At 34.7% G+C, this 12,506-nt stretch overlaps 1 protein-coding gene across 1 annotated transcript in view; it reads right to left on the bottom strand.

Annotated features, from left to right (window-relative positions):
- Positions 1 to 1,854: 1,854 nt before the first annotated feature.
- CDH19 (cadherin 19) overlaps positions 1,855 to 12,506 on the bottom strand; it is a 118,578-nt gene continuing 107,926 nt past the window's right edge. Inside the window, exons 10-12 of the mRNA XM_006141815.2 lie at positions 10,368 to 10,485; positions 7,814 to 8,065; positions 1,855 to 2,900 (exon numbers count right to left, since the gene is read on the bottom strand). Coding sequence (XP_006141877.1) covers positions 2,410 to 2,900; positions 7,814 to 8,065; positions 10,368 to 10,485 — 861 coding nt within the window. The 3' untranslated portion in view covers positions 1,855 to 2,409. The remainder of the gene's footprint in view (positions 2,901 to 7,813; positions 8,066 to 10,367; positions 10,486 to 12,506) is intronic.

Here is a 12,506-nt window from a genome sequence, read left to right as displayed (position 1 = left end):
CAGTATTTTTGATATGGTTAAAAGGAGAGTTTTAGATGAGTAAATATGATAGCGGTGCAACCATGTATGCTCTTTTCTTATGTATGTTATGATTGACGATTCCTCTACTAACCAAGCCAGAATCTGAACACATTCATTAGTGCCATGACACAAACATTAAACCTACTGGTGCAGATATAGCATCACCCCGCATTTCTAGAAGTTGTTAATCAAATGTATACATTGTTTATAAAGCTTTCAACCAGGACAGAACCTACTGTGGTCCCCAAAAGACCTCACTACTTTTTCCTACTTTAGTTTTCATGGATTGCTTCATCGGTTATCATACTTTCCAGTTCTTCAACCAATATTTCATAGCACTCTTTTTTTAAATACAGGAAGCAATTCTTCATAGAATAATTTGTGAAAACTTTTCCTAACTATACTGTTTCAATGTCTATGTCAATATTAAATAAATATAATTTTTTCTCAACTCATAGATTCTATTTTACTTTCAAGTTTTTGCTCTTTTCACGTTCTTTTTGTTCGGTATTATGCACTCTTCCTTATTAAATATAGATGTGATTTCATGAGGATGTACTATAGCAGATGCCCTCTCTTACTTTTAACATCATTCTAAAGTGTTGTGTTGCGAATCTGACTTTCTTGCACTTTTGTCAAGTGATAATATCTTTGTCACAACATAATGGTGCCTGGTTTATATGGATATTACACTTTGTCCTATTATATCAAGTGGATGTTTAAAATTCAAAGTATATAAAGGAAAATACACTGTAACTATTCCACTACTCTATCCATGATTCAAAATTACTCAAAATATTTGATTTAAGCAGATATGGCTAATTTGGTTCAGCTCAGCCTCACATGTTTATTAGTACAAAATGACCATATACACTAAGTTTAAGAAATTGTATTCACTACTTTTGTTCTCCTCAAACTATAAATTTTGAAGTCTACTTTGATCTAGATATGATAATAAGGATCATTCTTAAAAGGTCAATTAAAATTAAAGTGTTTTATTATCTAATGTTACCATAAAGCTTTATGTCCAACAGCTTATCATTTACTTCCTTTGTAATGCTATAATAAAAGTAACTATTGCACCTAATTTCATAGTCAGTAATAAAGATAAGGCTCTGAAGGATCAGTCATATTCTTAGCTCTTAGCATGTAAAAGAAATGTGGAGAATTGTATTATGCTTTTTCTAGGAATAGTAAAAGTGCAGTTGATTATAACATACAGTAGGAACAGTAATTCAAGTCTGAATCCAATATTCCTTTCACTTATCTATATCATTTTTAGTAGAAATAAAAATTTACTTAAAATGTTTCACACTTACCACCAGTTTCACTTTTAAATTTAATGATGAATAATGCTGACATATATCTTGTCCTTGTATTTTGAAATGACAAAAACATATTATGGATTTCTCATGAAAATAATCTATGAAAAATTTGCTAAACATATTTGCATATCCTCCTTTTTTTGCACAAAGCTGTAATATCAAAAATAATATAATTTCATGCTGTATGATATTATTTGATGTACACCAGAAATCTGTCCAAATTTGAAACTAGTTTTATTTATTTATTTATTTATTCCTTTTTTTGGAGAGGTTTTTGCTGTAGGACATGTGCACTCACCAGAGAGACAGAAAGTGAGAAATCACTCCCCAACCCTCCCCCACCCCAGTGGGGATGGCCATGCCTCAATCCCTTCTCCGCCATTCTCAACTCAGGATCTTGGACACGCATGCAAACGTGCCTGGTGTGAGTTTAAGCCACAGGGTCCAGGACTCAAACTGTGGTCAACTACATGGGAGCCCAGTGACATAGCCATTACGCCAACTGCTGGTCCTGGAACTTGTTTTAACATGTGGTCTTGGCAAAAATGTTAAAATACCAAATTACAATCAGTCATGAAATCTTGGTCAGAAACTTGCTCATTCATGTAAAGTAAATATTCTAAAACTTGAATTTTTCGGAGTCCTTGAACTGTTAAAAGTTTTTTTCTGCATTAGCATCAGGAACTTAACACACAAACTCTTTACTCTTACTTGGTAAGAGTGAAAATACGGATAAATAAAATAACATTAAGTTAGAGTAATTCAGTCTGTTTTTCACATTAACCATTTAAAAAATTTGGGGGAATTTGCATTGGTTGTTAATGAAAAATGCTAGAGGAATTTTTCAGTGGCATGCTACAGCTGGCTTACACTGGCACTTCAAAGCTGATTGTTACCATCTCTTCTCACATCTTTCTTTAAGATTGTAATAACCATTTAGTATTTACTCCAAGAAAACCAGAAAACTTTTCTCCCAGGACAGCCACACAGCAAGTCTTTCCCAAGAAACTACCCTTTTGTTCAAATTCACATCAACGTTTCTAAGTTTTGATGGTAAAATGGTCTAATTATTTGACTGCATTGCAGAACCAAACATGCACGCCAATCTTTTAAACCGAGGTCCCAAGTCATTAAGATAGTCATAATTTTCATCCTGATCAGAGATAGCAGATCCAAAGGAGCTCAGGGATCCAGCCAAGGACCCCGTCCCCTCAAAAGCAAAGGTCTGAAGGGAGTCAAAAGGAGGAGCATATGGATCGTTATCAGCTTCATCGAGCTTTTCGAGAATGAATTTCCGGAATATGGCGCTGTCTGGGCCGACCTGTAAAGACTGCCGGTACAGGCTCCTGATCTCCGCCGTGGTGCTTCTCCGAGCCTTGCGATCCCGCATCACAGTGCGGCTCCTTAGCTCTACAATATCAAAGGCCTCTGTGTCTTCTTCTCCCCCTCCTTCGTCGTCATATCTGAATATATTCTCTCCGAAATCTTCACCTTTCTCCGGGAAGAGAGTCTTTCTTCTCTGTTGTTTCAGACCCAAGAACAAAAATATAAACCCTGGCCAGGAAAAAAAAAAAAAAAAAAGTATATCAGAATATCAATTGACACCTAATGAGTATTATAAACTTTTCAATCCTTGCTATTGTTATAAGCTCAAGACATCAGCTTAAATTTTATAAGACAAGAAACACATTTGTTATCGAAAATTTACAAAAGCTACTGGCCAAATGACAGGAACATAACCATTTTTCTGACTGATGATTTAGGGAATAAATATCAGAAAACTCTAGGGAACTGCTTTTGATGATGATTAGTTTAAAATTTATTTTTTTATCAGATATTAAAATAGGGTAAAATAGAATCAGAATATTTTCAATACGAATACACTGCACATGTCAATCTTAGTAAATAATCATCTACGTTAATAGCAGTTAGTAAGTGTGATAGGCCTCATCTGAGGCCAAATTCTAAGATATAATTATTATTATTTTTTTTAAGAGTTTTTTGCATGTACGCTTGCCGGAGAGAAGAAGAGCAATGAGTGGGAAAGTGAGAAATCACCCTCCAGGGAGGATGGCCACGCTGCAATCCCTTCTCCTCCATTCTTCAGGGATTTGGGGCATGCATGCACATGTGCCCGGTGTGAGTTTCAAGCCACTGGGTGTGGGACTTGCACCACGATCAACCATGTGAGAGTCCAATGATGTAACCACTATACGATCTGCTGGCCTTGGCATAATTATTTCCTAAGCTATTATTTATTGACTAGAAAATAGATGCCAAGCATTGTTCTAAAAGCACTACATTGAATTATTATGAAACCCATCTAGACTATGCTATTAAAAAAAAATGAAAAAAAAATATAAAAAAAAAAAAAAACCTGAAACACACACAAAAAAACAAAACATTAAATCACATCCCCAGGAAAGATAAAGCTTCCATTCAAAATCAGAACGTCAGTTCAGAGTTCTGTGATAACAACATTACAGAAATTCAAAACTATCAGGTGGTTGAATCATAATACTGGTTAGTGCAAAATCAATATTTATTAAATACATAACAAAATTTAACACCACTGAAAACCATGTAGAAATGGAACAATTTCAGAATACTTTATTTTTGTGTTGAAAAACTGTGCGTATGTGTGAGTGCCTATCAAGTGCCAATCCTTACTCAGCCAGGGATCGTCATCTCATTTATAGAATATGAAACAAACATGAAGTCATGTTATTAAAATTATCACAAAGAGAAATATATTAAGTAATATCTTATGTAAACTAAAGTTTTATGAGAATAGTGTTCTTGAAATAAGCAAGGTTGGGGCCAGCAGGTGCGTAGTGCTTAAGGTGCCAGACTTCCATGGGGTTAACCACTCTGAGTCCTGGCCCTGAAGCTTGAAACTCACTCTGGGTGCATGTGCATGCATGCAAGCCCCAAATCCCTAAAGGAAAATGGAGGAGAAGGGATTGTGGCATGACCCTCCCCCCCGGGGGTGAATTCTCACTTTCTGCCTCTGGCACGTGCCCTACATCAAAAATCTCTCAGGAAAAAGAAATGAGCAAACTCATTGTATTTAAATTCAAATACTACACTTTAAAATTCATCTGAGATAGATGGTAGGAAAAAAAATAAAAAGAGGACCAATTAATGATTTTCCAAAATAAATTTGAGAGAGTACTAATGACATTTTAATGGAAATTGCTGAATATTGGTTGACTGGTACTTCTTGCCAACTAAATATTTCTCATCTCTTTACTATGAAGCTCTGCCTGGCTTGTCTGTGGGGTTTCAAGGCTTGGTTTAGGTTGGTCCATGTGGAAGTTCAGTACTTGTAGCCCTCCAAATATTTGCTTTATCTTTTGGTATCCAGCTATGTTCTGCATTCGGTTTTATGGTCAAAGCGAAGCAGAGGGCCAGCAGGACTTCAGTCAGTCTGAAATTAAGAAAGTCCTCTAATAAGATCAAGTCAACCAAGAGCTGAGTCACAGGGAGCTCTGTGTGAGGAATAGTCAGATGAGAAACCAGGAAGGGGTATTTGAAGTAAAACAGGATTTGGGGTAACTACTCAGGGAAGCTTTTACTCTAATTAATTGCAGCGAGAAATGACCTGTGTCATGTATCTGCTATCTATAAATACAGACCACATGTTCAGCTTGTTGAGACAGGGGTGGAGCTCGCTAACCGTCTCCCTCTAACCTGGCCGTGTAAATAAACTCCCTTGGTATTAGCCTCTGCCTCTTGTTTCATCAACTGTGAGTAGAAGCAGAATTTTTTGGTATTTCAGTAACAAAAGATTATTAAAAATTATTTGAACCTGGGTCTAAAATAATGATAATATTGGGTAGTAAAAGAGAAATCCATAGTTTTTGAAGCTATGAGAAAGAGAGAGTGAAGGCAACATGTCATGGTAGTTTGAGTGGTCAGTTTGGGATATGCGAACCAGTGGCTGATCTATTTGTTCTTAATACTCAGTAAATCGTGCCTGGTTTTGGTTACTGTGTGGATAAAACTGCATAATCCACCATGGAAGCAAGAGCAGGGTTTACATTATCTTGGTGTTAAAAGGGGAGACTGAGGGCGACAGGTGGTGCGATGGTTCAGGGTGCTGAACTCCAACATAGCTAACCACAGTTTTGAGTTCTGGTTCTGGTGACTCGCTCTCTCTCTCTCTCTCTCTCTCTCTCTCTGTTTCTCTCACCCTGACCCTCTCTTTGACATTAAAATCAATAAATAGTTAAATAAAATAATTCTTTAAAAAATAGAGGGTAGACAAAGTTATGAAGATTAATCACTTATAGTATTGAAGGCCTGATTAAGACATTGTGGAGTTTAGCTGCGTCATCTGGAACATGAGTGTAACTTACCCATTTACAGAAACAATAGCAATGACAGTTAAGCAAACCAGGACAAAGGAGCATATGCTTTTTAAATGGAGCTATTTTACTGAGGTTTCTTTTGTCTAGTACTTTGTTTACAGACTATTGTTTACATTCCTCAATTCCAACACTTATTTTTTCTTGTAAACATTTTCAAAATTATTTTAGTATTTAGTTAACAAATCACAAACAATATAATTATTAGTACAATGCAATTTTTGATGTATATGTAGATTGCAGAATGATCTATAAAGAGGGACCAGCAGGTGGTGTGGTAGTTAAGGTGCTGGATACTTCCAAATGGCCGATCATGGCTTGAGTCCTGGACCTGGTGGCTTGCTTTCTCACTTTCCCTCTCTCTCTCTCTCTGTGTCTCTCTCTGAACAAATTAAAATAAATGAATTGATAAATAAAATTAAATAACTATAAAAAAGAATGATCTATAATTATATATTTTAAGTATATTTAATTATATATTTATTACCCACATAATTATATGTATTTTAATAATCATGTTAAAATATTCAGCACCTGGATATTTAAAATCAGTGTGTCCGGAAGCCAGATGTCAACATAGTCAGAAAAAGCAATGCTCTGTAAAACTGACCAACACGGGGAGGCTTCGGATCAACATCCCAGAGACCTCCCCGGTACAGTGAGCACATGTATGCCTGTGATCTGAGACTAGTGGGAGTCTGGGGTTTTTGTCTCTCTGCCTCTTTCTCTCTCTGTTTCACTCATGGTAGTAATAAATAAACTGAAAAAAATCATATAAAATATAAAAACCAGTATGTCAAAAAGATGATCTGTACTCCCACATTTATTGCAACATTCACTTAGTCAAATCAAGCTAAGTTTCTATCAACAGATGGATGAATAAAACACGAGTTATATGTACACAATGTGATACTATTCAGCCCTCAAAAAGAAGAAAATCCTGTCACTTGTGATAACATGGATGAAATCAGACAGGAAAGTGAACTAAGCCATGCACTGAAAGAGAAATATGCATGCTCTCTGTCGTATGCTGAGTTTAAAAAGCACAGATCTTGACTCAGTCAGGGTGGTGTGCAGGTATAGGCCTCAGTTGGGAGGTTGAAGCCACACAGGGTGCATGAGCTTGGTTCCAGAATCAACCTGAGCATACCAGGCATGGTCATTTGCATTTGCAATCCTAGGCAATTGGGAAGCTGAGGAAGGAGGATCACATGACACAGTAAGACCCTATCAAAAATACCTATGTCTTTTTCTCTCTATCTTCTTCTCTCATTCTCGGAAACAGAAAATAAAATAATAAAATAAAAATAGAAAACCAGAACTCATATAAATAGAGAGTAGGATGTTGGTGACCAAGTCTAGGGTGATGGGGGATGGGCAGATGTTGGCAAAAGAATGCAAAAGTGCTCTTAGACTTTAGAAAATAATTTCAGGAGATCTATGGTACAGGTAGTAACTGTAGTTAATAATAATGCATTGTATATTTGAAAATTGCTGAGAGTAGATTTCATTTTCCTCCCAGTGCCCCTAGGGCTCCAGGCAGTTGCAGTGTAGTGCTGCACAGCGGAGCGTGGTGGTTACAGAATCTCAGCACATCCTGTACCATCTGCGTGGCCCCTGGGAAATCACATAACTCTTTGAGTTCCAGTTTCTTCATCTATACGGTGTAGGTAATGATGGTTAATAATTCATAAGGGCATTGTGTGTATCGAATTGCATGATGCATACAGAACACCAAAGACTGTCTCCTGGAATGTAATAATAACTCCACAGAAGCTCAGCACCATTATTGCTCATTTCCTATATCTTCTATTTGTTGCAATGCATAGGTGTCAAAATATGCATATACAGATGTGCACACACGAGCTCACGTATTCAAATAATTCACGGATCATAGGTTTTCAGCTTGAAGTACATAGCTATTCACTCTAGTTTCCATTTTGTATTGCAATTGTAATATATTCATAAGAGAAATTAAGTGCACACCCAGAACATACACACAAATCCACATTATACTGCCATGATAGAATGAACTATTTTGTATATTTATTATGTTATTTAAATACATGAATACATGATCAGTTCAGCACTACTTACCAAATATTATCATAATGAAAATCAGAATAGCAACTATGACTTCTATCCGGAATCCCATGGAAAGCATGAGCTCCTTATTTCTGCAGCTCTCTGTACTCCCATCGTCATCACAGTCACAGACGTATATGGTCAGGGTGTTAGTGCTTGTCAGTGATGGGACTCCATTGTCGGCAATTAAGATGGGTACATAGAAGACAGGCTCTTCTTGAAGGCTAAAACCAGTTCTATTAGTCAAAATTACAGCTGTGTTATCTAAAACAGAAATCCATGCATAATGTTTTCAACAATAGAAAAGAAATTCATAAGCCATATGTACTCGATCCAATAGTAGAGATGTGATAAATTCAAGTAAGAGGAAACTTCTGATAAAAAGACAACTAAAAGATACACCACAAAACTGTTATTGTTTTCAATTGTATCTATACCCTAATTATGTAATTAGATAAATTACATAAATTGGTTCCAAAATAGCTTTGACAAAGATTAGAAACATAAGTGCAATGTAGAAAGAAAACAGCTTTGAAATCAGACATCAGTATTTCATAGGGGTCCTAGCATTAAATTTATGCTAATAGTGTCCATTTCATTTGGGTTAACTATGCATGACATAGTGAATTTGCTCATGTACCTGGAACCCATTATTTTACAAATACTGGAATACACAAAGTTTTCAGAGTTCTCTACCTATTATAGCACATGATCTCAAATAATGTAATTTCAAATGAGACATAAGAATTAATTTTACTTGATAGGAAAGATTCTATTAGGATGTTTCATCTCACTTTGACTTTATTAACCTATTTGCTACTTAAAATTCAGAAAATGATTAAACCTCAGTCATACCGATTCATCCTTCTAGAGAGGATATTTGAAAAATGAACAAATAGGGGCCATATGTACTTCAACACATAGGAAGTTGTTCTCCGCCAAACCTCAAAGTATTTTAAAATATTAGGACCAGCAGTTATTTTAATGGCTACAATGCTGGACTCCCATGTAGTCGACCATGTTTCAAGTCCTGGACCTGGTGGCTTAAACACACGTGTGCGTGCGTGCCCAAGATCTTGAGAGGAGAATGGAGGAGAAGGGATTACAGCGTGGCCATCCTCCCTGCCGGGTGATTTCCTGTTTTCTTTCTCTCTGTCTCTGTCTGTCTTTCTGGCGAGCACATGCGTCCTGTAGCGAAAACCTCTTAAAAAAAGAAAAAAATATATATCTTTTTGTGCATCATTTCCTGTGCCCTGAGTCACACCTTCAGTTTAGTTTTCATTTTTGCTTTGTCTTTTTTTTTGTATTGCCATCTTTGAAAGTATTTTCTGTAGCTATAAGACAAACTTTTAAAAAAGTAAAATTACATTTAGCAGTAAGATAAATATAAAGAGAATCCTTTTGAAATGCATGCTTACTTATGACTTTTTCCAAATCATTTTCTTTAAGCAAATTCTCTATCATGCTCTTAAAATATATAAGGTTTATGTTATTTTATTTACTATGCAGATTTAAAAAGTGAGAGACTGTTTACATTTAATGTTTTATTAGATTACTTTATGAGATTCCTCAGCAAATTAAATCCAATCAATTTTCTTTAAATTTCAATATACTTATTTTGACTCAGTAACTTATTTTAAATAAAAACCAATCCAAGATACAACTTGTTATTATTATTATTATTACGTTTTTTATATTGTGATTTGGGTTTTTTTATCCTGAGTGTATTTGTGTTCCCTTCACTGGGGAATTTGAAAAGGGCAAAAGAAAAAAACATGTTTGTGTTTACTCTGCCATGAAAGATCTCCTCTGGACCAAAGCTTAACCTTGATCATTAAGTAAGGACAGTTGTAGGTATTTGGTTACAAATATTTCAGAGATAAATCCTATAGTGTTTCATATCTTTGAGAAATAAATAGAAAAAAATACAAACCCATAGTATGACAAAAAAAAGAAAAATCTCTCGCCAAGCACATGAAAAAGGAACAGAGTGACTTTTCATAAACTTCCTTTACCCCTTGACAAAAGTAAAGGACGTTTGATTTCTCTACACAAGCGCCATCAGGACATTTTATCCTAAGACTGATGAAATCATTTTGTTTTGAAGGAAAAAAAGAAGAACTAGCCCAAACCAATTTAATACTTATATAGCTCTTAAATAATGACTCCAATATCTTTGAATCAATCAAGCTAACAGGACTTTAAGTTAAGTCTGTCATTTCCTTCCTCAGACATAGTTGAAGTTTGAATTAGATGAGGACATGAAAGGAATCCCAGGGTCAGACCAGCAATTTTATTTGCAGGGTCATTCATACTTTACAAGGGTTTACAGCCACTAATGACTTTAAACAGAGTTTTTGATTTGAAGAAGTGCAAAGACAATAGGAGCAGTATTTTTAAAATTACACTTTGAATTTTATCTTCGATTTTTATTGTCACTCTTTGCTGTGTTTATCAATATTATCATGTTGCAAAAATAGCATAAAATCAGTGTCACAATTCCATTAAAATGAAACTTGATTTCAAAAAGAGTAAACGAAAAACCATTATGAGTGAATGCCATTACCTTGGTTATCTATTATCACAAAACTTGAATTGTTTGTGTCTTCCACAGAGAGATTAAAGTAAAAATGATGATCTTCTATGGATTCATCTCTATCTACTGCACTGATGGTTTGAATTACCTAGGAAAAAAAAATAGGGATTGGGTTTTTATTGTTGTTTGGATTCAGGAATAAGGTCGTTGCTATTATTACTATTAGATTTTATTAAGGTTGTTTTATCAAAATTATTTAGGAAATTGCAGGGGAAAGTTTTCAAATTGGTAGAAAAAGATTAAAATTTTTTTTCAGGCTAGAAAATGCCTACTTGCCTCCTTTAAAAAGAGTGTTAAATTACATAATAACCAAATTCTTACTGATGGATTAGGTAGATTCCATAAGCTGAGTTGGTTAGAAGCTCTCAAAGCCTTGCTGCTGTGTATCAAGACTTTCTCCCAGCATCCCTGCCAATATTGCTCCTTCCTTTCCTTCTTGCTTCCTCATCTGAATGTCAGCCATTATGATTTGAAAAAGTTATATATTGCCTGCTTATATTGACAACATAACTGTGGTGCAATTATTGACTTACTAAAGTATTTGCTAAAGTAATGAGTTTTTTAATTGATCTGAGGAAATAGTGCACTTAAAGCTTAGGAGCAATCATATATATTTCCTTTGACCCATAAACATTATAGAAAAAAAATGTTCTTCATCAAATAAATTCCTCTCTGAATCTCAGATCATAAAAGAGTGAAGTAATACAGATGTAAAAAAAAAAAACAACAGTTCATTATCCTGAAGTAATACAGATGTAAAAAAAAAAAACAATTGTTCATTATTAATTGTTTTCTTGCAATACATGAATGTATCAGTCAAGTAGTTTATTTTTGTCAAAAGAGAGATATACTGGGGTGCCAGCAGGTAGCGTGGTGGTTAAGGTGCTGAACTTCCACATGGCCAACTAGGTCAAGTCTAAGACATGGAGGCTTGAAAATCTTGCAGGATACACGTCCAAAATCCCAGGAGCAGAACGGAGAAGGGATTGCAGGGTGACCATCAGCCATGGGAAGTGATTTCTTACTTTCCTTCTCACTGTCTGTCCCTGTCTCTCTCCAGAGAGCACACACACACACACACACACACACACACACACTATAGCGAAAGCCAAAAAACCCCACATTTTTTAAAAAAAGAAGGAACAAGATATACAGTGTCAGGATCACTTAGTGAGGTTGTAATTGATTATGAAAATCAAAGTAAATTAATTATAGACATTATTGTTTTGAATTTTCTAGAATTAAGTGCTTTTAACAATGTCAAATATAAATATCCTCAGCTGCAAGATGGCAGACTCAGATTTATAATATTACACTGCAAAAAAAAAAAAAAAATCTCTCTCCACATGTATAAAGAACTTTATAAGACTAACACAGTTTGTACATTATTTCTCTGTATTTTCCCTCATAACATATTCTTAATTCAATCATAATCATTTATTGTTAAATAAATCGTATAATAAAATAAAACCTATTTTCATTCAATACATGCTTAAAATAATAAATATCACTATTGCATTTTATCAGGGCAACGCTTTAATTCTGGAGTATCATATCATTTTGTATAGGCTAGGGAGGGCCAGTGACTTCAATATTTAAAATTCTGCATACTACCTTTGCCACTTACACATTTTCTAACTTTGAAAAATGAATGTACCATTATCTAATTTTTAGAATTATATTTCTTAGCTTGCCAAAAGAGCTTGTCCCACAATGAATACTTGTATATTATGTTTTCCTCATGAAAACATTCTCTCGTTAATATTTACAGAACACAATGTCCTGAATGTCATTAGTAATCTTTTTGCATGCATATTTGTTAAGCTGAGAGTGATAACAAATTTTAAAATTTATGTTTATCATATTAGTTTATGCCATCTTGATTTTTAGACAAGGAATATTTTATCTTACTGTCTGATGTTCTGTATTTAACATCAGCAGCTGGCTAAATATTGAAAATGTCTTCCTTTTGTGTATGAAGGTTTAAAAGGACTGGAATAACTTTAACATTTTATATATAACTTTTTATATATTTGAAAATATTTTTAATTAACACTTTATGTATGTATAAGTGAACTAAATGTACAGTGTAGTCTTTCAAGATTGTGC

The sequence above is a fragment of the Tupaia chinensis genome, unplaced genomic scaffold (genome assembly GCF_000334495.1).
Source record: "Tupaia chinensis unplaced genomic scaffold, TupChi_1.0 Scaffold000065_1, whole genome shotgun sequence".
Lineage (NCBI taxonomy): Eukaryota > Metazoa > Chordata > Mammalia > Scandentia > Tupaiidae > Tupaia > Tupaia belangeri.
The sequence above is the reverse complement of the archived record's forward strand: the minus strand, read 5'-3'. Positions and strand labels throughout refer to the sequence as shown.